Source organism: Dromaius novaehollandiae, chromosome 16 (genome assembly GCF_036370855.1).
Source record: "Dromaius novaehollandiae isolate bDroNov1 chromosome 16, bDroNov1.hap1, whole genome shotgun sequence".
Taxonomy (NCBI): Eukaryota; Metazoa; Chordata; class Aves; order Casuariiformes; family Dromaiidae; genus Dromaius; species Dromaius novaehollandiae.
The window spans coordinates 20,357,868-20,381,655 of NC_088113.1; the positions used below are offsets into that span (position 1 = coordinate 20,357,868).

The 23,788-nt window shown below is 53.6% G+C and overlaps 1 protein-coding gene across 4 annotated transcripts; it reads left to right on the forward strand.

The window, feature by feature from the left end:
• Positions 1-2,425: 2,425 nt before the first annotated feature.
• On the forward strand, positions 2,426-22,101 carry GMEB2 (glucocorticoid modulatory element binding protein 2). 4 transcript variants are annotated; one of them, XM_064521666.1, is made up of 10 exons: positions 2,426-2,568; positions 5,182-5,368; positions 10,229-10,326; positions 11,052-11,182; positions 12,913-13,016; positions 15,947-16,104; positions 17,960-18,031; positions 18,856-18,993; positions 19,696-19,818; positions 20,040-22,101. In XM_064521666.1, the coding sequence occupies exons 2-10, from the start codon at positions 5,238-5,240 to the stop codon at positions 20,687-20,689; spliced, it is 1,605 nt and encodes a 534-aa protein (XP_064377736.1). In that variant the 5' UTR covers positions 2,426-2,568; positions 5,182-5,237; the 3' UTR covers positions 20,690-22,101. The 4 variants fall into 4 exon arrangements, with proteins under 4 accessions (XP_064377736.1, XP_064377737.1, XP_064377738.1 ...); XM_064521667.1 differs by having other exon boundaries at positions 5,185-5,368; XM_064521668.1 differs by having other exon boundaries at positions 2,429-2,568; positions 11,055-11,182.
• The last annotated feature ends 1,687 nt before the right edge of the window (positions 22,102-23,788 follow it).

Consider the following 23,788-nt stretch of genomic DNA (forward strand, 5'->3'; position numbering starts at 1 on the left):
ACTTACAAAAGAATAGAAGGACGTGGTGAACCGAACCGGGGTGTTTTCCTTAGGAAAAGGCCTCGGAGCCGCCCAGCTCCTCTGCACTGCAGGGACCAAGAGGGTCCTCACGCACCCGGCCGCGCGCCGGGCGGGCAGACACCCGCGGGGCCCCGCTCGCAGGCAGCCCCGGTCGCTCGAGGACACGACGCTGAAGCCTTGGGCCAGGTTATGTCACGTGTCAACACACTTTTAAAAGACCGGCAATGGGGCAACAAAGCAAAATATTATAAGCAGCTCTTGGAAGGGTCCTTTCGAAATGCCGGGGTTGTGTCCGAGCGAGGACAGGACGGAGCAGCAGCGGTGGCACGTCCAGCCTCACGGCCCGGCGAGGCCGGCCGGGGACGGGGGTGCAGAGCCATGAGCTGAAGTTTGGAAAACAACAGCAAGTCCGTTCTCAGCAGCCTCGCGGGCAGCGCGGCTGAGCGAGCCTGACGGCGGGGGCGAAGGAGCAAACTGCCTGCAGCAGCCTGGCTGCAGAGGAGCCGAGGGGGCTCCCGGCGCCCCGAATCCGGCAGCGAGAAGATCTTGTGCTCTGCGAGGCCGCGGACTAGGGAAAATTCGAGCAGGGAAGGATCACTCCGCGCTCGCCCTGCACTGACGGTCCCCGCCGCGCTGCATCGCCCATCCACCGCTTACGCTTGCCGCCGGCGTTTCTAGCAGGCAAGTTAAGGTCACTGGAGACACGTAGCTGCCTTGGAGGAGAAGCAGAAGGGAGGACGACAGCGGCTAGGGAAACACACTGTAACGACCACGGGGCTTCGGGAAACAGGAACTCTGGGAGGAACGGGAGGGAATAGTGTTCTGGCAACTAGCTCTCTGGCAGCATCGGCCTGGAAATAGGGATGAGGAGGATGGAAAAGGAAAGGAAGCGCCTTGGAAAAAACAAGCGCTGCATGAGCCACCACGAGGCTATTGGATGGATCCGCTGGGAAGTCACGGAGCGAATCCTGCTGACCGGGAGCCCGGGCCGGTGCAGGGATGGCTCGGGGCAGGGATGGCTGCCGGCACCCCACGTCGCCCCGGGCCCCAGGCAAGACGTGCCCTTGCAGGACACCCACCCACAACATAAAAACACAGAGGGCTGGTTTGCAGGACGGTTTGCAAATCGCCGTCCCAGGCAGGCGGGAGATGCCCAACACAAGGGAGGGAGCTCGCGGGCGCAGTGCGGGTCCCAACCGTACGGAAAAGCCCCGCAGACTCTGAAAGCTTCCCCACAGCGCCGCTTCCAGGCTCAAACACAGGCTCCGGGGCCAAAACACGGTTTCCCCTTTCACCTTCCGTAATTCCCTGCTGATAAGGACAGTAAAAAGCCTTCAGAAAACTTCTTTATCTCCTTTATTTTTATTAGGGCTGCGGAGCGGGTGGCGAGGCAGCAGGGCAGAGCCCCACGCACGCGAGCATCCCCGAACGGACACGGGAACGCAGGTGCCCCCGCTCGCCCCGCAGCCCTGCGCGGGCAGGGAGCCAGGGGGCTGCCTGCACCTGGCCACCCCTGCTGCAAGCTGGCACCCCCCCGGCCTCCGTGCAGGCCACGAGCAGCGCGGCGGGGTGCCCGGAGGTGCCACGGGGACCAGCGCGGGCCCAAACCGCCAGTGCTGCGGCCGAACGGCAAAGGCAGGGCCCGAGCCCTGCACTGAACACACGCACAGCCGGGGGTGCACGGACCCCCCCCCCCCCGTGCATGCAGGGCCGCGGGGACACACGCACAGCCGGGGGTGCACTGACCCCCCCCCGCCCCCGTGCATGCAGGGCTGCAGGGACACACGCACAGCCGGGGTGCACAGACACCCCCCCCCCTCCCCCGGTGCATGCAGGGCCGCGGGGACACACGCACAGCCGGGGATGCACGGACCCCCCCCCCCCCCCCCCCCGTGCATGCAGGGCCGCGGGGACACACGCACAGCCGGGGATGCACGGACCCCCCCCCCAACCCCGTGCATGCAGGGCCGCGGGGACACACGCACAGCCGGGGATGCACGGACCCCCCCCCCAACCCCGTGCATGCAGGGCCGCGGGGACACACGCACAGCCGGGGATGCACGGACCCCCCCCCCCCCCGTGCATGCAGGGCCGCGGGGACACACGCACAGCCGGGGATGCACGGACCCCCCCCCCAACCCCGTGCATGCAGGGCCGCGGGGACACAGGCACAGCCGGGGGTGCACGGACCCCCCCCCCGGTGCATGCAGGGCCGCGGGAACCCGCGCGGCAGCAGCGCCCCGGCGCGCGGGAACCCCCCGGCGGCGCGCGCCACCCCCGCTCCCGCCAGCCACCCCCGCGCATGCGCGCTGCGCCGGCCCGGCACCTATTTCACAGCCGGCTCGGGCCGCGGCGCCCCCGCGAAATAAGTCGCAGGAGCGGCGGCCCGGCGTGCGCCTGCGCGGGGGCCAGGACCGCGCGCGGCGGAGCCCCGCTGCCCCCCCGCGCTCTGCCGCCCGCCCGCCCCTCACCCACCCGCCCGCCGCCCAACAAGGAGCCGAGCGCCGGGAGCCGGAGCCTGCGCGGGGCCGCGGGACCCGGCCGGAGGTAAGAGCCGGGCCCGGCGCCGCCGCGGGGCCTCCGCACGCACCGTCCGGCCGGCGGGTCCCTGCGGAGCGTCAGGACGTTACGGCGGCGGCGGGGAGACGGCGGCAGCGCCCGGCCGCCCGCCCCGCTCTCCCTCCCCCCCCCTCCTCCTCCTCCTCCTCCTCCTCCCCCTCCCTCGCGCCCGGCGCTGCCAGCGTGAGCGCGCCCACGCGCCCCCCCTCCCCCCCCCCCACGGCCTCGCGCCCGGCGCCGCCGGCGGGAGCGCGCGCGCCGCCCCGCCGCGGGGGGGCCCCCCGCGCCCGCCCGCCCTCCCCCGCCGCGCTGCGCCGCGCCGCCCCCTGCCCGGCCCGGCCCGGCCCTGCCCGCCGCCTCCTGCCCCCGGGGCAGCTCCCCCCGCCCGTGCAACTCCCCTGGTCGCCTCCCCCCGCCCCCCCCCCGGGGCAGCTCCCCCGGGCACCCCCCCCCCCCCCCCGCCCGTGCAACTCCGCTGGTTGCCGCCCAGGCACCCCCCTCCCACCCCGTGCAGCTCCCCCAGGCACCCCCCCACCCCCAGGGATACCCCCCCCGGGGCAGCTCCCCCGGACACGCCCCCCACCCCGGGCACCCCTCCCCCGTGCATCTCCCCCCAGCACTGCCCATGCGGTGCAACCCCCCCCAGCACCCCCACTGCACCCCGGCACCCCCCCCATCCGGGCACCCTGTCCCCCCCCCCTTACCCCTCCCCTGCTGTGACTCCCCCCCAGGAACCCACTCCCATCCTGCAACTCCCCCGTGCACCCCTCTGTGTGCAGCTCAGCTCCCCCATGCTTCAGTGCCCCCCCATCCCATGCAACTCCTCCATGCACCCCTGTATGTTCCCCTGCCCCCCACCCCTGGTGCAACTCTGCCATGCAGTTCCCCCACACCCTGGTGCCCCCCACCCCACACAGCTCCTCCATGCACCCCTGTGTGCCCCCATGCAGCCCCCCATGCCTTGGTGTTGCCCCCCATCCCATGCAACTCCTCCATGCACCCCTGTACACTCCTATGCAGCCCCCCATGCCTCGGTGCCCCCCCATCCCATGCAACTCCTCCATGCACCCCTGTGTGCTCCCATGCAGCCCCCCCATGCCTCAGTGCCCCCCCATCCCATGCAACTCCTCCATGCACCCCTGTGTGCTCCCATGCAGCCCCCCCCATGCTTCAGTGCCCCCCCATCCCGTGCAACTCCTCCATGCACCCCTGTACGCTCCCCCTGCCCCCCCATGCACCCCCCAAGCCATGCAGCAACTCCGTGACCCCCTGCGTGCTCCCCTGTGCACCCCACAGTGCAGCTCTGCCCCCGCCGCGTGCCCCCCACCAGCACCCGTGCGTCCCTCCTCTCCGGGGGCTCCCCCAGCAGTGCCCCCTCCTCCCCGCACTGTGGGCACGTGGCTGTGTGTCCTCAGCTCCCCCCCCCCCATCTTCCCCCCCCCTTGGGGTGGCACATGCATCATTTGGGGCGTTTTTTGGTGTTTTAACGGCTGCGTTACATGCGGGGGGGTTTGGGACTCAGCTCTGCAACGGGGCGGCCTCTGCTCTGGCTGCTTTGGGCTCACGCGTGGGAGCTGCTGGGGGGGGGGGCACAGTGAGGGACCCCCCCCTGCCCCCCAGCGCAGTGCTCCGGCCTCTCTCCTCCCCGCCGCCGGGGGCTTCGCGATGCCGCGGGCTCGGCACGACGGCTGGGAGAAGAGGGACGGTGCCCCGGCGCGCGCGGGCCGCCGAGGTGGCCCCTTCCCGTAACCGGCGCTTTTGGTTTACACGACGGTCGCTTGGGGAGCAGAACCGAACTCCGAACGCCAGCCGCCGCGGAGAGTCGGAGGGTCGTTTCTGCAGGGCCCGGCCGCGCGGGGCACGACGGCAGTGCTGCGGCCGCCGGCTCGGGCATCTCGGGGGCTGGTGCCTTTCCTTCCCCGCAGCCGTGCTGAGCCAGGCGCGGCAAAGGGGGGCTGCAGGAGGCCGATAGCGTTATCCCAAAAAGACAACGGGTCCTTGGGGGCAAAACAGCGCTGAAGCCGGTCTTAAACACTGGCTTAAAGCTATTGCTGGTTTATTAGAAACACTGGGTTCAAAATGGTTTTCGGCTGTCACTTCACGTCTGCAGGCACGAAGTCGTGGTGTTGGTTGCAAGTTTGGAGGGTGGGAGGACTTCTCCGTCATTTCTCGAGACCTCCTGCCTCGCGAGGGCTGCAGCGTGAGGACAGTGAGCTCCTCCAGCAGCCTAAAATCTCTTAAACAGATAGTTTGAAAAGCGTTTGGGATCACACCTTCAATGTGTCTCTTCATGTAATTTTAAAACCTTAGGTGAACGCGGTTTTGTGTAGGACCGCTTCCTCTTTGCGTGCGCTCTCGCGTGCTGCATCCCGCGGCCCCTTGCCCTGCAGGTCGTCCTCGGTCAGGCTGCAAAGTGCGTTGTGGTTTATGGACCTTCCTTCCCCGGCTGGAGATGGAGTGGGCTGGGGGTTATGATCTTCTCTTTGGGCTCGCGGCTTTGCCTGCAGCCCCCCGCACCCTTGCTCCCGCTCCTCTCGTCCTTCCCTTCCCGGCCCTCGCTAACCGGCAGCTCTTCTCGCTCCCGTCTCCTCCGTTCGGCAGCAGGGCCGTTCCCGTGGGGTCTCCTCGCTCGGCTGCTCGCCGCCGCGTCCCCCCCGATGGCCACGCCTGACGTCAGCGTGCACATGGAGGAGGTGGTCGTGGTGACGACGCCCGACAACGCGGTGGATGGAAGCGGCGTGGAAGAGGTGAAAACTGTGCTCGTGACCACCAACCTCTCTCAGCATGGGTAAGAAACGGTTTCACCGTGCACGTTAAAGTAATTAGCAGCGACGCAGCGGTTACGTGCTGAAAGCCCCGTATTGCAGGACCCGAAACCCAGGGCTCGGGGTGGGAGCGAGCATCTCCTGTGACTTTTTGCACACCACGGAGCTGAACGAGCCGGCCTGGGGTTTTGCTCGTGTGACGCTATTTCCAAAGCGTCCTGCTGCCGTTCGGGCTGCTTGGCCGGATCCCCTCAAACAGGGATCGCGTAGTTCGCCGATCGGGGTGTTTTACTCTGCATCGCTTGAGCCAGTGGCACCTCGGTGACACCAGCACAGTCCCCGTGTCAGGTTTGCTCTTACTGACGCCGCTGGGAGAGTGTGCGCTGAGTCCGTGCAAATTCAGTGCGGTTGTGCTGCTGCACGCCGCTGCCGAGCACCTCTCATGGCGACCTGAGCTCTGATCAGGCTCCGCTCCTGCCCTTTACAGCTCTGCTCTCGTGGGTGTGTTCAAACTGCCTTCCTGTTACCCGAAATAAAAAGCAATGCAAACAAGATTTCTAGACAGATGGGTGAAAATGTCTTTTAAGGGGCGCAGGGAGTGTCTGAATGGACGTGGGTGTTAGAATGGACCTGAGCAGCAGCGCCTAAATCAGTGTTTTTCACCGTTCCTAAGGGATGCACTGAGCTGCGTACCTCAAAGAGATGAGTCTGCATCCGCCGCGCACCGGCTGCAGTGTAGCCGAACTGCTGTTCCCGGGGGCGGTTTGGGGGTCAAGGTTTTAGCAAAGCTCTGCAAGAAAACTCTCTGCTGTCTCTGTAAGCAGCACAAGTGGGATCTCTACTGGCAATATGAACAGATGTGTCCTTGAAACTGCAAAATGCTGAATGCAATGTCACTTCTCAAAAAACAAAGTGAATTTGTGTGACTTTAAAATTTTTTTCTGGCTTTTTTTGATGGTATTTTAGATCTGAGACTGCTGTTTGTTTCAGTTTATTCTGTTCGGACTTTCCTAGATTTTTCACAACATGAGCAGTGCTTGTTTTATACCTGGAAACCCCATGTAGTAAGAGGCTGTTTGCTTTACTTCTCTTCAGAGTGTCACTGGATTGTATCCAGAGCCCAGATATATTTTTAGTGCTTCTAGAGCTTGGATTTTTTCAGCAGGCAGAAAATCAAAGTTCACAACTGCAGCCGGCTCCAGGCAGGTTGGTCTGATTCGGCAGTTCCTGTGTTTGATATAAGTGAGTAGCAAGTGGCTGTTTGTTGTTCTTCACAAAACACATTTGTCTTGTTTCCTCCAATATGTCCTACTATTTCTGTGTCACAGATTCCCTGTGGCTCTGGGGAGGAGCATCAGAGTATGGCTTTTATGTTATAAAGTGGACTCTGTTCCCATCGTTCTGCTGGTTTGGCTTCACTTGATTCTTTTTTTCCTCCTATTTTGCTTTGGGAACCTTTATTCATCTCCCCAGTGTGTCTCTGGATAGCCAGAAGCAGGATAGCGCTATAGAGTGGAGAGAGGATGGTTTTTATTTAGCTGTGTCTATGGGTGGAGTGAGTCTTTGCAAGCACTAAGAGATTCCTTGAAGGCTTTTTATGAACTGAGCTTGGCGAATGGCTGGCTGGCTTCCTCCGGGCATCTTCCTCTTGCCTCCGCGTCCATGCTCTGCGATCGCGGCAGGTAGATTCGGAGGATTTGGATTTTGGGCTCCTGTAGCAGAACTCGCAAGAATCCTCCTGTACTGCCTCACTGAACTGCTCTCGCTGAACAGGTTTGTAGCGTTGATGGTAGACAGCAGAACGAGCCACCCACCGTCTCGTTTCTAGATTTGGATGATTGCCTTAGCAGGGGCTCCCATTCCTCCTTGGAAGAGTCGGTAGCCTGCTTTGGTCTCCTCCTCCTCCTCCTCTGCTTTCTCTTTCCAGCCCCTGTTTTCATAAGGAGAGCAGCTGAAAGCGTGAGCTGGGATTCCTGTGCTTCGTCTCGGTCACTGCTTGCATGGGAAGTAGGCTTCGAACTCTTATTTTATGAGGCACTTAAAAACCAAGAGCCCAGAGGAATGGCCCAGCTTAAAATGACAAAGCTTGGTGTTGATGCATTTTTGTAGAGTTATTTTGGGTGTGTTTTTGCCATTTAAAAAAAAAATACAACCAATGTTTAAGGGCTTAATTAGTTCACATATTTTTTGGATTGACTGAAAAAAAGAGGTAAATGAAAAAAGAGTAATTGTCAGCAAGAAGCTTCTCTTCCAGGTGTGATTGGAAAAGGTCTCTGCCTATGCCCCAATCAGTTGGCCAGTATTTCTAGTTAGCATTCCTGGTGCAGTTGTTTTTGGAGACCTCTCAGGCCAGGTAAGAGCAGTACAGAAAGGAGAAGCAAGCCCATTGCTTTATCAACACTTGATTTCTTCTTTTTCTCCCATCTGCTTTATGGATTCTCCTGGGGAGAAACTTGAGACCGATCCGAGCCGATGAAACGTGAGCTTTGCTGCCTCCCACAGCTTTGTCATGACAACCAGCTAAGGCACATACTTACTTGATGGGATGAACCACTATGGCATGGAAGATGTTTGAATCTCTCCTGCTCCTTTCTACATCTGCCTCTCCTTCAGTCTGTTTCTCTGGAACAGGATGGGGGAAAGCAGTGAGGAAAAACTGGCTGATTTTTCCTCTTCCCCCAGGTACATCTCTGTGGTAGAAACAGACTTCCTCATCTAGACACTTGAATTTTTCTTACAGGCTGTTGAAGTTTTTGTTTTTCTCCTAAGGAAGGAATTTAAGTTGTGGGCTGGGTTAGTGTTCCCAACCCCATAATGCTTCTCAGTCATTCTGAGAGTGACACAAATGAGGTGAGTTGAAGTCCTGGAGGAAGCTCCCTGCGACTCTCCTGTTGCAGATGCTGACTTTCTGCCGGGGTGTTTATTCTGGGGAAGTCAGTGGAGCTTTCTTGCCTGATGGCAGGTGAGAGGATCGGAATCGGTACTGTGGAGTTTGCACGCCAGAGGTGGCTGCTGCCTCCCTTGCAGCCCTGAAGTCCTGCTGAAGTGGTGTTTCTGGCTCTTCTCCAAGGCTTTCTGGAGAAATGCAGGAACTAAGTAGCAAATTGGTGAAGAAACACCAGGTTAAAATCCTTCTGCTTCTCTTGTGTCAAACTGCCACTTTTTGAATATGGACCTGTGCAAATGTATTGGCTCAGAATTTGCCTTGGAGTCAAATTGCATCATCTGCCACATCTCCCTTCCAGGTGCGATGCTTCCTGGGTCAGGGTGGTTGGTCAGTGCGAGCTGCAGAGGCAGCATGACAACGTGCAGTGCCTTTCTTTCAAAACTCGGCCTTTCTTCAGCTCCCCCTGTGCTCTCACTTCTCTGGAGCAGGATCTCGAGTTTCTCGCCCCGTGGCAGATGCTTCCCACGCGAGATCCCTGGTCTCCGTACCGCACCTGCCCCGTGTGAGCGTGCTGCTTGCCCTGCAGCTCGAGGGGGGAGCGATGCTTTGAAGCTGCGGTTCCACCCTGAAGCTGTGTGTTATGAGGCCAGGATGGAAAAACCAGTTGCTCCTGCATTTGCTTGTCCTTGTAGCATTGCCTGTAGGAAATACAGGCACCAGTGAATCGCTGGGCCCATTGCTTTTACTCACCCATGGTATCAGAACAGGACAGGCTTCAGATTTACGTTCTTCATAGTCTTCCTTAGGAGACAGTTTATACATCGTGAAGCTGCTGAAGTATCAGAAAAGTTAACTCTCATTGTTTTTCCTGCTCCCTTTTGCAGGACCCCAAAGAGGTAGAGTAAATTTGCTACGGTAGTTAGATCAGTCCTCTTTGATAACAAATAAATGTACATTCAAAGCCATTAGGAATGGTCATGTAGTCTTTCATGCTGAGAGCTGGCTGGGAGTCACAGATACAGTCTATGGAGAAGCAGCATGAGCTTTTCTTGCATGGGAATCTCCTGGAAGAAGATGGTGAGGAGAGTGTCCCAGATCAGAAGAGCTAAAGGTGTTTTACATTTGCGTGTATACTTAAGCCATTTGCAGAAGGGCTTGGGTTTGGCGTTTTGTCTGTACTCTGCGGGGGAAGCTGGAACGGACGAGCAGTAAGGCCATGGATGCCACCCAGAGCTGTTTCTTGGTCTCTTTCCATCAGCAAGCACCAAGAGATGTCTGGTGTGAGGAAGACGAAGGCAGTTTTCACTGCTGTCGGCAGGTAGCTAACTTGTGGTTATTGTATGTATATTGAATTATAAGAGGTTGGAACTTAAAGGTCTACAGCTTGTGTCACATTAAGTATGTTCTTGGATTTGCTGGGTTTTGTGCTGTTTTATAGTGTTTGTGCTGCTCTGAGGCCCTGCTCCTGGGAAACACAGAGCCAACGCGCTAGCTCAGTAGTACGGCTGCTTTGCTTTAGATTTAGTTAGTCCGTTGCCCAGACAGTGGAAGCATGTTTCACACATGTTTTTCTGGGGAAACTTTTTAGGAGAAGCTGCCAGTGGCTGGCAGAAACTTCTAAATGAGGGTTTGAGAGAAGTTTCCGCTGTGCTGACAGCAGCCTCGGAGCCAGCTTCCTCCGAGCACGGCAGGGCGCTGGAGCCCAGGGCGGCGTGCGGGGGACATGCTGGCTTGGAGCGAGCTTCACAGGGCTGCGATTAAAAGCGACATGAGGCAGAGACAGCTTGGCTTTTGGCAGTGTTACTCCCTTATTGGTGGTGGGCTTTTATCTCTGTAAAGAAAAACAGACCTGAACCTCTCAAAATCAGAGCTGACTCCTCGCTCTTGTGGGAAAATGCAGTACAGATGACTTTTGCGGCGGGGCCTCCTGGAGAGAGCAGGAACGGGGATGGTACTTCCATGTTGCTTAACTTTGCATATTCAACTCTCTTACCAGCGGTGACATAAATGAAGACACTCTGGAGACGGAAAATGCAGCCGCTGCGGCTGCCGCTGCCTTTACAGCTTCCACGCATCTGAAAGAAGCCGTCTTAGGTAGGTGCAGACGCTGCAGTAGCCTGTAGCTAAGGGCGCGCCACGGAGCCGGCAGCCCCGACGCGCGGTTCCCCGGGGACCGGGCGAATGCAGGCAAGGAGGGTCCGGCTGGTGCCTCGTAAAGCCGGGGATGGCTGGCGCCAGCCGCGGGCCGTGCTTTTGCGGCTCTCCTGCAGGCAGCAGGGATGCTGTGACAAGTTTGGGGAAGGAGCCTGGGGAGCTCATCCATGCTGCCGCGGTGGGTGCAGGGGACGGAGCCGGCTGCCTTGCTTGCTGGAGTGCTGCCGCCCTCTCCTGGCGCTGGGAAGCCGTGCCTGGCATCGGCCCTGGTGCCAGCACCCTCTTCCAGGAGGCTTAGAAGACCAAGTTGCCTTAAAAAGAAGCCGTTACAGTGTAAAAACATGGGTGAATGTGACATAATTCAATTCATTTTATCCAAACAAAAGTAATGTTCAACTCTGCCGCTGACCTCTCAGGTTTCATGCACTCCTCTGTGGCTGGGTGTGCGTAAATTCGCTTGTGCAAATTTACATTGTACGTTTTGTAATAAAATGTACATTTTATTAATAAAGCGTGAGTGAATTATGGCCACAGAACCCATCTGCATTTTTTAACCCTGAGCTTTTAAGCTGTGCTCTACCACTGCACGTGTAACCCCCGATGGCTGGTCAGGAGCTGCGACTCACGTTTCTTTCTGATCTGTCCCTGCCTCTGTTCCTCGTGAGAAGTGAAGATGGCTGAAGATGAAGACAGTTTGGAGGCAGAGATTGTTTACCCTATCACCTGCGGAGACAGCAAAGCCAACCTGATATGGCGAAAATTTGTGTGCCCGGGGATCAACGTGAAGTGTGTGCAGGTGAGAATGAAAGACCCGTCTGTGTGCGGGCAGGAGGTAGGTTCTTAGGTACGTTTCTCAGCTGGGGCCAGGCCGTCTAGTGCCTGCGCTGGACTTGCCTGGGCTGTTCTGTTTCTTTGGCAGACCTCTGGTAAACGTTTCTTGCATCAGAGCCACGTCTTGGTGGGAGAAGGGGAAATTCTTATCATCTGCCTTGTATTGTCCCTGACTTGTCCTCTCAGCAAAATTGAACACTCCTGGATAGAGAGATGCAGTTTCCATTTAGCTGTGCATCAGAGCGCTTTGAAGAAGTTTGGGCACTTCCACTGTTTGTTCCATTTGAGAGAAACTGAGAATTTGGTGAAAAGTTTATTGGTGGGGGAGCTGTTGAATGGTTTCTACTCTGTCCTGGATGGCTCATGGTTAAAGTCTGCATGGATTTGGGAGGAGGGCCAAAGCTTCAAATGCAGGAACACAGTTTGTGATACTGTACCAAGGCATCAGTGGCATTTAGACATTGATTAAAAAACACGCTGTTTAGGAAGTATCTCCTTTGGGCTGTATTGTGAGGGGCTCTTCCAAAGGATGGCCCTTCCGCACTGTGGGAGAGAAGGCCTTGTCTGTCTCTGAAGAAACAGGTACTGGCGCAGATCAGTTGCTTCTGCTGTTGCCTAAAATCAATTTTTTCTTTGCACTTTGGTCCATGCACTTGTTAGGGAGACGTAGCTAATGCCATGCAGTAGTTGTGAGTGTGAGCTTTGCGTTGGCTGACGTGGGTGCTGAAAAGGGGCCTGGACCTGGGAAATCCTTACGGAGGTTGACCATAAAGCAGCTCTTTAGCAGGCTGCCTGATTCACCAGATTGCTTTTTATTTAGCTCATGAGTTCAGATACAGCTGGGTGTGTTGGGTAATAAAAGAAAAGGGGGAATAGCTGGCTACTGATGCAGTATATGCCAACTCTCTAAAACTAGTTTTCGGGGAACTGGGTGTGCAGTGTTACAGAGGTCAGAGCTTTAATAGATATCAATTGCTGTGTTTGATAGCAAACTCTGCGGGAGGTCAAAGACCAAGTAGTAATAGCACTACTCCCTTTTCCACTGAGATCACTGTGGCACGGCTCTGTGGATTTACGTGCTGGGTAGCATGCCGCGGGGAAGTCGGGATCCTAATGGGAGCAGGAGCACTCCGCCTCTTGCTGCTAGTCTGCTTGCTCGATAGTGGCAGCGTATCAGAGCTGAAGCTCTCTGAAAACTGAAGCTTTTTCCAAAGCTGAAGCTCACCATACTGTAAGAGCTAGACAGGGCCAGGGAGCAGCCCACTGATGCCAATAGCTTGCACAAACCACAGAAGTGTTTTGCCTGGCTTTCCTGCTTGCTCTTGTGGGATGGAACAGGGTTGGGCATCTAGCAAACTCCTGTATACTGCACGCGCGCCAAACTCTTGGCTTTAATTAGCAAGTACTAACTAAATATAAAAGTAATATTTGACTTCCAGCTAGACATGGCCTTAACTCAGAGTTCAGTCAGCTTTCTCTAAAGCATGGAAGTGTTGTCAGCCTTTTCTTTTTCTTTTTTTCTTTTTAAACAATTTATTGAGCTCTGGCCTATGAGGCAGTTCCACTCTGCTGCTGGGCACCAGGAAATATCACTTATGCAGCCAGCCCTGCTGCCGCCCGGTGAACCGTTTTTGCGGAGCACGCTTTCATTTGTTGTGCTATGTCACACTGATGTTGCATTTCTCCCTTTTGCAGTTTAATGATCACCTAATTAGTCCCAAAGAGTTTGTCCACTTGGCGGGCAAGTCAACCCTAAAGGATTGGAAGCGGGCGATCCGGATGAATGGGATCATGCTCCGGTTAGTCTCTTTATTTGTGTGTGCACAGCAACAGCTGGGATTTCTTCTTTCTGGGGGGAAGTGGTAGGATGGGACAGCTTTGACACATGCTGCTGAGAGAACGATTGCACCACTGACCATTCCTTATAAACAGCCTGGCCCCAAATATCGTCCATCCAATGGCTTTGCTTATCCTTGTGTGTAGGGAATAATTTGGGACAACAAATGGTTCCGCAGTCTTTTTACAACTTTAACCATACTGAGTTCTCATCTGTCATAACGTCATTGCAAATTTTAATGGCAACTAGCGGTCAGGCTGTGTCGTACACAGGTTCTTAGTATGACCTACCAAATGAAATCAGTCTAGTCATAAACTAACACACATTTGTCTGCTTTGCACCACCTTTTTACAAAAGGCTTATTTAAAGCTTATTTATGCAAGCATTTATCTTCTCTGGCCTTAACTACAGAATTTAATTCTTTTATGGTCATCTCAAACACCGACCTGAGACTGTGATTCAATTAAAATCTCTCTTTGCCTCTCGGCAGGATAAAAAGACATCATCTCTTTCCCTAGCAATTGTCAGTATTTTCACAGTCTTTTCACTGAGTCGCTTTGTGTTTGCCTGCGTTCTCCTGTGTTAGTGCAGGCGTCTCCCTTATTCTTCCTAAGCAGCTTTTGCTCCATGTAGATTTTACATAATAGGCTTATACTTTGTAAGGCAGGTCTTTCAAGGAAAAAACTTTGCAAAGAATGTGTGAAGGCAAGCCCAGCAGCCCCGTGGAAGCAAGTCGTAAGAAGCTAAGATTGTTCTTGGCCAGCAAAGGCTTGGGATGTTTGGAGACAACTTGTTTAGATTAGGAAGATCATGTATGCTGATCTTGCAGCCTGCTTTGCTTAAGCTGAGAGACCTTATTTTAGTTTATAACCAGAAACACATCCTATCTCTTTCTACGCGGCATGAAGAAGAAAGGGGAAGGAACCGGCTTCCTGCTGCCTCAGTCCTAGGCTGAGGTCACAGCAGACCTTCCTGCTGGAGGCTGCGGCCATGTATGTGGGGACCAGACCGAGACCTTCCGCTCTCCTTCCTTCCCTCTTGCCCTCAAAAAGCAAGTTTCAGGTCCAGCGAGAGCACCTAGTTAAAATCACAGACCTCTATGCAGAAAGATCTGTGCAGAGAGGGGTGGGACCAGCTCTGCAACGAGCTTGTCCGAAGGCCAGATGTTTCCCTGCTTTTAAAAAGAGGAGGAGATGGAAGAGCAGCAGGACAGGGCAGCTCTGCTGCTTTCATGTGGGAGCCCCACGGCAGTGTGGACATGCTCAGAGGTATTTCTGCATTGCTCCCACCGAGCTGGGGAAATGTCCTCAGAACAGATCAGCTGATCCCACAGAGCTCTGCAGGGAGGATTTTGACAATGTCACAGAGCAGAGTTAAACTGCTAAGTTATAAAATTGGATTCTAAACTGTAAATTCCTGTGAAGGCTTCTATCAAGCAGAAGATCTGTTGAGAGCATGCAACTTTTCCTGATATTTCTAAAGGTATTTTTAGTTTTACAGGAATATATCCCTGGGAAAAGTTAATGTGAGTCTTGAGTCTCTCAGCCCAAGCTGAATGTTTCAATGAAGAAGAAAAGGTATTTCTGAAATGTGCTAATCTTTGTGGACTGAAGAAATTTGTCCTCTCTGATTATACAGATTTGGAGAGGAATCTTTTTAGAGTGCTGAAATCCTGCTCTGGAGGTTCTGCTTTTGTGGAGCTTCATCGTGGCCTCTGTTACCTTTGTAATACAGATCACTAATTCTACCAGTGTGCACTGCTTTAACTTCTTTCGCCTCAAGTCTTGAAAGGGTTCACCACTTCCTTCCACTCTGAAGCCTTGTTCGAATTAGGAAACGAGCCGCTTCCAAGTTCTGTTACCCTGTTTAACACTTGCCGTAAATCTTTGTTCACTGTGTGTTACCCTGGGCACCTGTTGCAGTTTGCTTCCTTTCAGGCTGCGGAAGGACATCAGAAATTCATTTGGTTTTAATCTTCCTTCCTTTAGTGATTAATCTGTATGTGCAGCAGCGAAGGAGAGGACAGGATGGTATGCTTCAATGAGAAGTGATTTAAAAACAAACAAACCTTTTTTGGTCCCTCTTCCTCTTTCCTCATTCTAGCTGTTCAATACAATTTACTTCCAAGGCAGTCAGCATTCTTTTAAGTGTGTGCCTTCCTTCCTCCTTCCATTTTCATAAGGTCACATATTGCTTAACTAGCTAATAACCTCCCTGTGCGCAGCCTTGTCTCTGTGTTGACAAAATCATTGGAAAGACCAGCCATCAATTCATCACACCTCGGACTCATTCGTGATCAAAGAAGCTCCTAATGCAGTTTGATCCTGCAGAAAAATTTGGGATATGGTAGAAAAGTATTCAGAAATTCTAATCTGTTCTAGTTCTCTACCTCGGCCACAACGTGATATGTTTGATGGGCTTTTTCCTTACCATCGTGGCCTCCTAAAACACTTCGCTGACGTATTGCGCATAGTGGTCAGATTTGTACAAGTGGCCAGTATGGAGCAGGCTGTGGAAGTGGGCACTGTTTTAATTAACTCTTGGTTAATGTTGTCTCTAAGATGAGGAAGCAGGGAAACTTGATGAGTGAAATCCAGACTGTTGCCTCTGTCTGCTCTCATTCTTGCTGGCCTATTAAACAGAATTCTGGAGGTCACTTTTTTAACTGATTCTCTTGCAGGGGAACGCTTCCTCCCACTTTCCCATTGCCTGCTAGTTAGGACTGTGGTAAAGGAAGAGAAAAGCAGAAAGTACAGCCTATGCTTTTCATCTAGGATTTTGACAAGTTTGAGTGCGAGGCTCTGACTGCGTCCAGACAGGAGCTGGTTTTCAGCAATCTGTCAGTGCCCTGTTGATGCAAGTATGTTCTCATGCTTGCTCCCTGTGTTGCAGGAAGATCATGGACTCTGGAGAGCTGGATTTCTACCAGCACGCTAAAGTCTGTTCGAACACGTGCCGAAGCACTAAAATTGACCTGACTGGAGCCAGGGTGTCTTTGACCAGCCAGACATCAACAGAGTATATTCCTCTCACTCCTGCTTCTGCAGATGGTATGTTCAGTGATTCCTAGCACCCTTTCAGCAGGGGCTTTGAAGAGTTAAAGCATAAATAATGCTGCATAATGAATGCCCCTTATTGTTGCCTCTGGTTTTTTGGTTTTGTGGGTTGTTTTTATTCTCTACTTTTTCTCCCTGCTCTGTTGCAGGATTTCCCATATCAGAGCTAGGCAGAGGCACTATTAGAGTGCATCTTGGCAGAGATGTAATGATTCACCTAGGTGCTCTGTAACACTGCATGACCTGAAGAGTTGCCTTTCTTGCATCCTGTCTTACCCCCAAACTCTGTAGCTGAAGCAGAAGACTGCAACTGATCTGTACGGAAAGCAGGAAAGCGGTAGTCGTTGCTTGACGAGGTCATCTTCTGTCCTAGCTGCTGGTCAGGTGCTAGCTGTCCTTCAGTGCTCATCGCTGGGGGTCCGAGATCAGCATGGTTTCTCTTGTTGCGCAGCATGCCAGGTTGGGAGTCCCTCTTACTGCACTTCTTTTTTCAAAGCTGTAAACTGACTTCTTCCTGAATAATTTAAGCATTTTCATTTAAGGCTCCCTGGCTGAATTATTTATCATTTTTGTCTGATGAAAGATGAAAGAGAACCAGAGAATACAACAGATTTTTTTTTATTTGCCCTCATGCGTGTAGTTTATAAAAATGGATTTTAAAGGATGTTGTGGCTATGTAGCTTTAGCCCTAAACTTAATTTGACTTGTAATTACAGGTAACTATTTTTTGGAAAGTTCCCTAATTTCTAAATACTTTTATATTTCCCAAATCCTTTCGTTACTGAGAATTGAGAAACACCCTTCCACCTTCCCCCCGGGTCCTAAGCTCATAATCAGCTCTGAAGAAGCTGAGCGAAGATGAGCCGAATCCCCTAGCTGCCTCTGCAGGGAGCCTTCAGCAGCTGAGCCCGGTGTTTTGGTAGCGGTAACCGTGGAGGCTGGTGTCTGTTTTGGTGCATGTTGCACCCACACTGGGCTCTGGAATCGCAGCCCTGTTCTCCGCATTTCTATTAAATGTAATCATGGAAATTAGCTCACTAACGAGGAGACACTTCCCATGCTGCCGGGTTCCGGCTGCGTTGAAATAAGCAGAGTACTGCTGGCTGCACGGGAAAGGCACAGAGCGATTGGATTCAATATCGCAGCCGAGCGCTGCAGATGCTCGGAGCTGCATCCCGGTGCTCCCCAAACGATCGCAGCCTCTCTGGCCCAGATTTCCCTCCGTACGGCTCAAATGACCCGCGGCTCCCTCATCTCTATGGCAACGATACCGCAGGGGTTTGGCTGAGCTGCGGGAAGCAGAGATCGCAGGAGCAGCTGGGGGGGCTGGCGGGCAGGGCGGCCCCCCGCGAGGCCTCTTCTCCCGAGGCGGGACCCCGCCTGCTCGGAGACTTTTGTCTTTGCAAACCCCGTGTCCGGGCCAGTCCAGCGGAGCTGTGAACTTTGGGGTTGCCACAAATGTACTGTTTTGGGCTCAAAATCCGTTTGACTTCTGCCCTATGCAATAGCAGTGCGTGTGTTGGGGGGGGGAAATAGGATGAACACCACCGTTCCTGGGGACGTGTCCCTTCGCAAGGATTGCAGAAGTAATGCCTGCGGTGGTGTGCTGCCGGGTGGAGGAATAAGCGCTGCCTGCACAGCAGTCTTGTGTGACTCAGCACCTCGCTGGGGTGCCTCTCTCGATTTGACTTGGAAAGCAAAGTTCAAATAAAACTGGTCATATGCAATAAAAAGGGAACATTACAGAAATGCAGCAAGGGAGTGTTTCGCTCAGAAGGAGCCTGTGAAAACCATAGTGAAAAAATCAGGACCTTTTTTCTTTTTTTTTTCTTCTTGCTATTGGTTGCAGTGAATGGATCCCCGGCTACAATTACCATAGAAACCTGCGAGGATGCCAGCGATTGGACCACGAGCATTGGAGGTATGTCTTGGGAACGCGCTAGGACAACACATCCGGGGGAGAGGTCAGAAGAGATGCACGGAAAAGAGACGGGAACAGCAGGGACAATGAATAGGGACTCTCCTGCTGGAGCTGCCCTAATTTGCAAGCCTGCTTGAACCTCCTCCGGGGTTATTTGTTTACCACTCCTCTGTGAATTATGTCCTGCATGTATGCAGTCTGACTGCACCAGCTTCTTGAGATAAAATTGCTTCTAAGCAGTAGAATGTCAAAGCATAGGCCAAACATTTGGTGTGGCTCTAGGGAAAATTAGAGCCGTCATAAAACTTCTGTCTTGCTCCTCTGGTGTAATCTGAGCTAAGGAAACAGATGTTTCTTAAATGGGGTTCCTGCTGCTTCATCTAGCTGCATTGATGAGATCAGATTCCTAAAGGAAGCTCTGCCTTGTCGTCTCTCACTTGCCCCTGGCTCTAATTTGCATCCTGAGCTGAATTGAGAGCAGCCTTTTTTGTGGCATCAGTGGCCTGTTTGGCCAGATCAGATGTGTGGTATGGACCATGCAAGAAGCATTAAGAGAAAACACGTTCTTTTAAAATGCTACAAGTATTTGTTCTTTCAGTTGCAGCTCCTTCAGGGTACGTGCTCTGGTTGGGTTTTGCCCCGCTGCTGCATACCTAGAGACTGAGTTTGTTCCACCGTCGTAGGCACGAGAAGCAGAATCCAGAGCAAATCATCATCCCCTTGGTGGACTGCTAGATGTGCAGCCACTTGTCTAGAGAGAGCCATTAAAATCCCCATTGCCTTTTCCTAGTATTTTGAGAGTCTTTTGCTTTCTCTTTCTCCAGATGATGCTTTTGCTTTCTGGCGAGGGCTGAAAGATGCAGGTGTTCTGGAAGAAGTAATCCATGAGTTCCACCAGGAGCTAGTGGAGACCATAAAAGGCTTGCGGGAGCGAGCACAAGATCCCCCGTTGCAGCTCAGCGGTAAGGATCTGGTCCTGGATGCTCAGACATGTTGGAAAGAATCATCTGAGCAGAGGAGTTTGTGGATTTTCTCCTTTAGGATGAATGGATAACTTCATAGGAACATATCTCATCATAACTAAATCAGTTTTCTTAAATAGAAAATGAAATTAAAAGGAAATGCTTTTACTGGTTCACTTTTAATTTACTGTTCTCATAAAATTTAAATTAGATGGGTGTTTTCAGCTTAGTAATGGTGTGGGAGGGGAAAGTGAGGCTGCCAGCTGGACAGATTCTTTTACTAAAAGCTGCTCTGGCCATGCTTTGGGTGGCCTGTCAGCAGTGCTCGGGGCCGCTCAGGTGGCCTAAATTCTACCTAATTCCCTGTGCCTGGTGTTTCCTGTTCGCTGGCTTTAGTTCTTTGGACAAATGCTTGGCATAGGACCTTAAGTGGGATTTAGGCCATCAGAATATGATGCAGCAACGAGCTACTGTGTGAGGAGATTTCTTAACAATCCCTGCTAAGTAGGAAAGGGCTGTTTATATGCTAGTGACCTCTTGTACTTTCTCATGACTCCTCTGTCTTCTTCCCCATTGTCCTCGCTCAGATTTTTCGCTACCTCAGTTGAACATGTTTGTTTTTGTATGGCTTTTACCAGGGAAAGATAAATACTTTATATTGGGAATTTTGCTTTCCTCAAAGATCTGCGTCTTGTTTTTAAGATGCCGTTCTACTCAACAACATAGTCCAGAACTTTGGCATGCTGGATCTGGTCAAGAAGGTCCTGGCTAGCCACAAATGTCAGATGGATCGCTCGAGAGAACAGTATACGCGGGATTTGGCAGGTATGCCCCAGAGGAAAGCCAGTGTTCTTTCCCTTGTCATCACTGGTAGTGGGTTTCCTTTCTGTGTAAGACAGTGGATTTCTTGTTAAAGCTGGTGCATGCTGAACCAGCTGCAGAAGGACCAGCGTCTCCTGCCTCAGGCAGTGCAAGGGCGGTGGTCCCGGGAAGCTTGTTCTTGGCCCCGGCTGGGGTGTGCTCTGCTGATTCCTGTCTCTTTTCAGCTTTGGAGCAGCAGTGTGATGAGCACCGCAAGCGGGCGAAGGAGCTGAAGCACAAATCCCAGCATCTCAATAACGTACTGATGACTCTAACTCCAGTCTCTGTCCCGACACCTTTAAAACGTCCCAGGCTTACCAGGGCCACGTCTGGGCCAGCTGCCATAACCTCCCAAGTCCTGTCCCAGCCGGCGCAGATTGCAGTGGCCCCAGGAGTGCCGGTCTCTCAGCTTGCCAACCTCCCCCTCAGCAAAGTGGTATCGGCACTTCCAACGTCCGTGCTTGCAAAAAGCCCGTCGCAGCCTCCGGCGGTGAGCTCGCCCGCGTCGCCGCTCCTGGGGGGATACACCGTGCTGGCCTCCGCGGGCTCCGGCTTCCCCAGCGCCGTGGAGATCCACCCGGACGCTTCCAACCTGACGGTGCTCAGCACAGCTGCCATCCAGGACGGCAGCACTGTCGTCAAGGTCGTGAGCCCCTTCCAGCTGCTCACCCTCCCGGGACTCGGCACCGCCATCCAGAACGTGACGCAAATGGCTCCCGGGGGGAGCACGATCGTGACCGTGCCGTCGGGCGCCGTCGAGGGTGCCGCGGCGGCAGACGAACACACCACCACCATCGAGGTGACCACAGTGGCCGACGAGGTGGAGCAGAAGTGACACGGGGACTCGCCTGGAGGGACGTTTTCTGTGACACTCTGGGTGGAACTGCCTTTTCTCTGTCTGCGCTGAGGGAGGAGGGAGCAGTGTAACGAGGGCACAGGTTAACGAGACTGAGAATGGCTGAAATCGGTAATAAGGAGATTCAAGTCAGAGGAGAGAGAAAGAGGGGGAGGAAAGAGACCCAAAGAAGGGAAAGGCAAAATGCTCTGCCCTGTTTGGAGAGGAAAAAAAAGGCTTAAGTCTTAAAGCTTTCCTCCCCTATTCTCTTGGAATACTTATTCCATTTCTAGCTTGTTAGCCCTGCCTTATCTCTAGACTTCTTAGCTGGGACAGTGTGTGTTAAAGCAGACAGGAGCAGGGTCGCAGGGCAAGGAAGCAGAGGCAGTAGCAAAAGATTAAGAAAGTCCTAGAGCAGGCGCCGAGCAGGTGCAGCTCTGCACGCTGCGGCGCGGTGGCTGCGGGTCTGGCGTGAGCCGATGGCGCATGCAGGACGAGCCGGGGCTGCTCTCCCGGCCCAGGAGAGGGCTGCGTGGGGGGACGGGGTGGCGGAAGGAGAGGGTGCCCCGGGGGCCTGAGCGAGCCCCAACGGGTGGTCTGGGGGACACGCGTGGGCGTGAAGCTGCGGCTGGGAAGACCCTCTGTGCGGTGGCTGCGGGTCCTGTTAGGTTGGATCTGGATGGCTTCAGTGCCTCGTCCGTGCTCGCTAAGCGAGGTTTCCTCCTGAGGAGCACCGTGTGTTTCCCAGGTCTGGTCAGCGAAGGAGGCGGGAGAGAACTGTTACAGGTTTGGGGTTTTGGTTCCGTGAAGAGAACAGACAAATCCAAAGACCCAGGAAAAGCTGTAACTTCTGAGGATTTAGGGTCTCTTTCTATTTTTCTCCAAAAACCCATTCTCTGGGATTTTAAAGCAAATTGTGTAGCCCTTCTGGTTGTGAAGATACTGCTATAAGGCAGAAATGTACTGTTGAATGTGCAGAAAGACTAATTAAACAATAGCACTCTGAGAAGTTTGCACTTCTTAACAAGGTTCAACTCTAAAGCCCAACTGCCCCGGCATCAGGCTGGTCCTCTGGTCACGAGCACCTCGCCGGGCGCCTCTTCCTCGGGTGGCTGGGTGCTGTCGTTCTCTCCCGCGTGGTTTGCAAAGATGTTCTGTGGGCCGCAAGGTTTGAAACACCAACGTGGAATATTTGAATCGCAAATATTCTTTTGATGATTCAACTTGCGGCAAGTCTCACAACTGTTCCTGTTTTAAGACATGCATACGCTGTATGTGTGCGAAGCGATGTTTACACTGTCTCCAGCTAAAAGGAGTTGGGTGCTTGAAGTGTGGGTTTTCTATAACTTGATCTGGCAGCAGCAGCAATGACAGGTCACTTTAATGAGCTAATAAATATTTTTTTGAAAGAGTGCTGCTGGTTTATTGTATTTGTGTGTGGTCATGACAGCCAGGATTGCAATTCAGGACTAGGTCAGAGCAGGAGCACACTTCGAATCAATATATATGCATGCGTATGTATATTCTGTGCACACTGCCATGCACACACGTGCAGAGGAGTGCTCCAAACCCTTCGTGATGGTGGGCACGTCGTGACTGTTTCAGACTGTATCCCGGGCGCTGGGATGTGCCCGGTGGTGAAGGTTGTTCCAGGGTTTCTCCTGCAGTGAACACAGACTGTGGGAACATCGGGGTGGCCCCAGTGGGTGGCTTGGTTGTTTGCTGCTCTGGCCTTTACAAAGCGTCTCGTCTGGGATGCACTGAGGTCCTTTCTGACCATTTGAAGACTTTATTTACCATGGGGAACATAAGTTTTTTGTTTTAACTCGTTAGCTGCAATTGCATGTTGGTCTGGTAAAACACTGAGAGGGAGTGAAACTTCACAGAAGAGCTTGGGGGTTGTTTAAGAAAGACGCAGTGTTTTGTGTTATTGGGAGAGGATGACTTTCCTGCTGGAGAGGAAGAGAAACCTCTTGCCAATAGTGTGGACCTTCTCAGACATGTGAGTTTGAGCAATTTCACTGCTGCATCTGTGAGTGGGAGAAGTTTTGCCTCAAACTTGATGATATAAAAGGATTTCTTTCTTTGCATATGATGCTTTTAATTTCAGGAGCTGGAAATTTCGATGACAACCTGCAAACCTGACTGAGTGCTTTGGAGGAGAACAGCAGTCTTCATCTTCTGCCCTGGCTGCGGGATGGGTGCTGCCTTAGCACCTTGCCTGTGCCAGGAGGAAAGGATGTGTAGTCATGTCCTGGCAGAGGAGAGAGGCACCGTGGAAATAGGAGAAGTTGAGAGCTGGGGGCAAGAGGAGCAACTTGCTTGGTGTGAGATGGGCGAGTGCAAGCGCGTGCTCGCATGGTCCAAGGGGAGCAGTACAGAAATGAAGCGTGTGTGGTTGCAATGTGGCTTCTGTGACCCTGCTTAAAACAGCCACTCTGCCCTTTTCCACCGCAGCAGACAGACCAGCGTTCTTCGTCTGCGTTGAGGCATGTTTCTTCAGAGTTTCTGTGTTAGCAGCAAGGTCATTATTCAGAAATCGCTAGTTTTGTGTTTACAGCTGCATTGAAACCATTGAACCAGCCCAGTATTTGCTAATTCTGTCTCTTCTGCCAAGCAAGTTTTCTGAACTTCACTTACTTCCGTAAGTAACTATTAACTCCTTCCTCCCACGCGGGGGAAGGAGGCAGCACAGCTATGGTTTCTGTTCAGCTGAGACGACAGGGAGAAGTCGCTGTGCGTGCTAGGTAGCTGGCTGACGTGTTAGTTACCCCGACGTGATGTTTACTCTGCGGTTTGGACATCGTAACTGGGTTTCGCAGATAGTTAAGGACACGGGTCAGTGGTGTCTGCAGGGCTCCGCTATCTGCCTAGTGCCTACCGGGAAGGGAGAGCCTGCTGCGGACCACGGATGGCTCGGTGCTCCTGGGAGGCAGAGCAGGGCAAGCGTTGCAGGGTGGCTCCTCTCCAGGCTGCTGCGAGGGAAAGCAAAGGAGAAATGCACTTCCTCCAGCGAGCGGGATCCTTCTAGCGTTGCAGGGACTGAGCAAGGGCAGCGTAGCATCCGGAAGGCTTTAGTGATATGGTGTCATCCAGTGA